The sequence below is a fragment of the Molothrus aeneus genome, chromosome 11 (genome assembly GCF_037042795.1).
Source record: "Molothrus aeneus isolate 106 chromosome 11, BPBGC_Maene_1.0, whole genome shotgun sequence".
Classification (NCBI taxonomy): Eukaryota; Metazoa; Chordata; class Aves; order Passeriformes; family Icteridae; genus Molothrus; species Molothrus aeneus.
Genome location: NC_089656.1, coordinates 11643217 through 11647614, shown reverse-complemented (window position 1 = coordinate 11647614; position 4398 = coordinate 11643217). Strand labels below are relative to the sequence as shown.

At 63.3% G+C, this 4398-nt stretch overlaps 1 protein-coding gene across 1 annotated transcript; it reads right to left on the bottom strand.

The window, feature by feature from the left end:
- Positions 1 to 557: 557 nt before the first annotated feature.
- Positions 558 to 4100, bottom strand: IRX6 (iroquois homeobox 6). The gene is made up of 7 exons (XM_066557687.1): positions 4056 to 4100; positions 2690 to 2935; positions 2372 to 2481; positions 1773 to 2080; positions 1142 to 1642; positions 829 to 925; positions 558 to 621 (listed from the first exon to the last, which is right to left on the bottom strand). The coding sequence occupies exons 1-7, from the start codon at positions 4098 to 4100 to the stop codon at positions 558 to 560; spliced, it is 1371 nt and encodes a 456-aa protein (XP_066413784.1).
- Positions 4101 to 4398: the final 298 nt, after the last annotated feature.

The following is a 4398-nucleotide window of genomic DNA, read 5'->3' as shown; positions in this document are numbered from 1 at the left end:
TGCCCCGGGGCGGGTGGCGGTGCCCGGGGCCGCTCCTCCCGGGCTGTGCCGGCTCTTGGCTGGAGAGCTCCGAGGTCACTGACGGCTTCGTGGCGTTCAGCTCACCCGTGTTAATTAGACTCCGAAAAATACTTTCAGCGGTATCTATGTACAGAGACGGGAAAGAAACAGTCCGGCGTAACCTGCGCCGCTTCTCCTCCTTCTCCTCCCCGGGATGGCGCGGAGCGACTGCGAACTAGTGCCCCTTGGCAGAGCAGGGCGCTGAGCAGAGAGTGCAGGTTTGGGAGGAAAAGGAGAAACAAACCACGACGTGGGGGGAAAAGAGAAAATATTAGGGTAGGGGGTTTTCTTCCTTTTTGCAAAGACGTCAATGGGCAATATTGAACACATGGCAGGCGAGCGGCGGGAGGCGCCGGTCCTGCGGCCGCTCCGCCCGCCGCGGCCCCCGGCCCCATGTGCGCAGCACGTTGTGCCGCGGCGGCCCTTCCCCGGCGAGGGCAGGGCAGGGCGGAGCCGCGAGGCCACCGCCGGCCCGGGGACAGGTTTCTTTCGTTCCGTCAAGCCGAGTGCTTCCTTGCAGCCGGAGCCCCGTCGCCAGCGCCCAGGATGGGGCGGGCGGCCCTGCGGGACGGAGAAGCGGTGATGAGCTGGCGCTAAGTGGCCGCAGGTCGCTGCCCCGCCCGGACGGGAGCTCCGGGAGCGGGGCAAGGCGGCGGCCTTGGCGCAGCGCTCTCAGGCCGGGGCCGCTGCGGTGTCCCAGGGCCAGGCGGGCTGGAGTGCGCTTCGTGCGAGGTGGGGCCCCGGAGGCCGGCCCGTCACCTACCTCACCTCCGCAGCACGGGCCGGAACGCCGTCCGCAGCCTGTCCAGGCACGTCCCACCCAGCTCGGTGCCTCCCGGGCCGCCCTTGGCGCCCCGCCCGAAGCCTGCACAGACACAAGCGGCTCGCGGTGGGCACGGCCCGCTCCCGCCGCCCTCCCCTGCCCGCTCGCCTCGAGCGGGGAAGCCTCGGCGTCTGCACCTGACACCTGGGCACGGCCGAACACCGGGGCTGTCACTGCGCGGGCGGGCTCACGCCGCGCCCTGCGTCCCGGCCCGGCCCGCGGTCCCGCCCGTCCCCGCGGCCCCGCCGCCGCGGGTACCTTCGCCCGCCGCCGCGAACTGGCACGGCTCCCCCAGGCCGCGGTGGGACGCGCAGCTCCGCGGGAGCGGCTGCAGGTTGAAAGCGGAGCTCCGGAAGGCCTTGGCGGGCAGGGGCTGCTCCCCCGCCGCGCCGCCGCCTCCCTCCGCGCCGCGGCCCTCGGGGCTGCCCCTGCGCGCCGCGCTGGCCCCGGCGGTGCGCGCCAGAGACCAGATGCGCGGCTTCTCCGCGGGCGCGTAGGGCGGCGGCGGGCCGGCCAAGGAGGCGGGGGCGAAGTCCGCGGCGGGGGCCTTGGCACAAGGAAAGGCGTGGAAGGGGCCGGGCAGGCTGCAGTCGCTCCGCGGAGCCTCGGGCAGCGCCGCGCCCAGGCTGGGGGCTTCCTGCAGGGAGCTGGTCCGGCCCTTCTCCGGCTTCCCCGCCTCCTCCTCCTCTTCCTCCTCCTCTTCCTCCTCCTCCAGGTCGCTGAACCGCAGGTCCTTGTCCTCCTTGTAGCTCTTCTGCTCTGCTTGGACACACACGGGGAAAAAAGGGGTGGCAGGGCGTTAGTGCGGGTGCGGGGAAGTTGGGGGGGCCTCGAAAGCGGCGGTCACTTCGAGCCTACTTGAAGGCGCCCGTCTGCCTCTCCCGCCTACCTCTGCCTTCACCTTCCGCACTGTATTCATCCTCTTCCCTCGGGGTTTCTTCTTTCCTCTCTTCCCCGGCTTTGTTCTTGGGAGACCAGGTCATTTTGTTTTCTTTCTTAAGCCTCCGTCTGGCGTTAGCAAACCAAGTGGACACTTGCGTCAGGGTCATTTTAGTGATGATAGCCAGCATGATTTTCTCTCCTTTGGTGGGGTAGGGGTTTTTGCGGTGCTCGTACAGCCAGGTCTTGAGAGTACTCGTCGTCTCTCGCGTTGCATTTTTGCGTCTGGCTGAACCACCGAAATCCACCGTCCCGTACCTGCTGGGAGATGATTAGGGATGGGGAGCCGGGCGGGAGTCCGGCAGGAACCCCCCGGCCCGGCCCAGCCGCGCTGCAGGCCGGTGTGGCCCCTGCCCACCTGCCTTCCTGCCCCTGCCCTCCTGACATCGCCGCCCAACTTTGGTTTCCGCTGTCTGCTGCTCCCGGGCGCCTCGTTTCTTTTGTACAACGTTTGTCAGGTCGGAGCCCCCCCGTCCCCCTCGTTTGATGTCGACCGCCGCCTCGCAGGGGGATGCTAATGCTGCCGGGCGCTGATCAAAGGGGTTTTACCTGTCGTACTGGTACTGCCCCAAGGAATGATCGTAGGAGTAGTAGGTAGCGGGCTGCGCGATTCCCGAGTGCAACGTGCCGGCGCCGTCTTTGATTTCATACTGGGGGTTCTGCAAGGGAAGCGGCCGCGTTTGGCGTCCAGCAGAGCCCCGCAGCCCCGGCTCCCCGCGGCAGCCGCGTCCCTCCGCGCCCCCCACCCCCGACGGGCCGGCGCCGCTCCCGCTCCCGCTCTCCCGCCGCGGTACCGACCGCGAACCACGAAGTTTCTCCCGCCTGTTGCACCCCGTCCTCCCCTCCGGAGCGCTGCCGGGCACTCACCAGCGCGGTGTAGAGCGCGGCGGGCTCGGCGCCGTAGGGCAGGTAGTTGCCGTAGCCCTGGCCGGCGGCGTACGGGGCGCTGTACATGCCCAGCGCGGCATTGAGCTCGGCGCGGCCGGGCGCCAGCAGCCGGCTCTCGTACGGGGCGCAGCACAGGGAGGCGGCGGCCGGCGCCGAGGAGGCATCCGGCCCGGAGCGGGGGGCGGCCTCGCAGCAGGTCGTGCTGGGGCTGGCGGGCACGAAGAACTGCGGAGAGGAGAGAGCGGGACGGCGCCGAGTGACTGTCGAGGCAGCCCCATCGGGGGGAATTTAGGAGCGTGTGCGCGCCTGTGTGTGTGCGCGGAGGGGGGGCGCGGTGAGGAGGGGGATAGGAAACGCGGGCTGGAGCAACTAATTATAGAAACTGGGAAATAAACCGGATGGGAAGCAGGAGCTCTTGGGAAGGGGGCACGATTAATCAAGCAGGCAAAACTTTAAGGAAATAATTGCTCTCGAAAAAGGTATAAGATCCGTAAGGCTCCGTCCTTCCCGCCCTCGCTCGGTCCATCTGCATTGATTTAAAGGCAAAAAGTTGCGATTACAGTTAATTTGACAATAGACACAGCAGTAAATATGTCAGCCAACGCAATCGAAGGCATGTGATTTCAATAACTTCAAGGGGACAGCTAACTTCCCAAGCGAGGGAGGCACATCTTGCAGTGATTACTGTGTATAAATAATTCTACCCAAATAAATCGTGACTCGAAGTACGATATAGCTACGACTTAGTTAATACAGGGTGCCTTGGTGTGAGTGGGGGATGTCCTTCGGAAATCGCATGGGGGAAAAAAAAAAACTCTCGACAGATCCTAATAAAACACAGGAAAAGGACCGACCCGTGGAGGAAGGAGGGAGGAAACGGCACAGCCCGGTTCCGCAGAAACGCGAGTGAAGCCCCGAGCCCGCCGAGCGCGGTTCCCGCTGCCCGCGCACTCTCCGCGGTGCCCGGGCGGAGCGGTGCGGCGGGGGCTGCGCCCGGCGCAGCGCGGCCGCTCCACGGGCTCGGGAAGCGGCCGTAGCTGGGATTTATGTTTTTTTATTTGTTTGTTGCACTTAAAACTGAACGGTGAAGGGTGGGGAGGAGGGGGAATTACCGGTTTCCTACACGCCTTTGCTGTGCACACTGCGAGTTATTTGTTTAAGCCTAACACAACACAAACGAGACATAAACACACACGCACATTTTTTAAAAAAAGGCTCCAGATGTGCCCTTTTAAAAAAATATTCTAAGTAAGGGAAAGGGAAGAAAAAAAAGGAGGGGGGGACAAGACATCTGGACAGCAGCAGCAGAATCTAAACAAAAGTGAGTGCTGCTCACTCGCCTTACCTGTGAAGTGGTGCTGTAGGGGTATCCGAACTGAGAGAAGGACATAGTTGCTCCTTATTTTTGGACCATAGGCAATATTTTCCCCCCAAGATCGATTGTAACTAAACCCTGCTTCAAGATGCACCTTCTCACACACACATTTCCACGTATGGCTTTTTTTTTTTTTCTCAATTATAGATGATTGCACTTAAGAAAAGCAGCCAGACATCTGAGGCGGGGGGGGGGGAGGGAGGGAGGAGGTTGGTGCCTGGATTAAAAAAATAGGCTACCCCCCACTTCCCATCGCTCTTAATAAATATGTTTGTATAGAGGGAGTTTAAAAAGCCGCCCCACATGTATAGAG

Excerpts from the sequence above, each read along its gene's own strand:
- IRX6 (XM_066557687.1), bottom strand. The coding sequence starts at position 4,100 with ATGTCCTTCTCTCAGTTCGGATACCCCTACAGCACCACTTCACAG. Across the intron at positions 1,643-1,772 it reads TGCGGAAGGTGAAGGCAGAG|AGCAGAAGAGCTACAAGGAG; the intron begins GTAGGCGGGAGA and ends GTGTCCAAGCAG. Across the intron at positions 926-1,141 it reads GTTCGCGGCGGCGGGCGAAG|GCTTCGGGCGGGGCGCCAAG; the intron begins GTACCCGCGGCG and ends GTGTCTGTGCAG.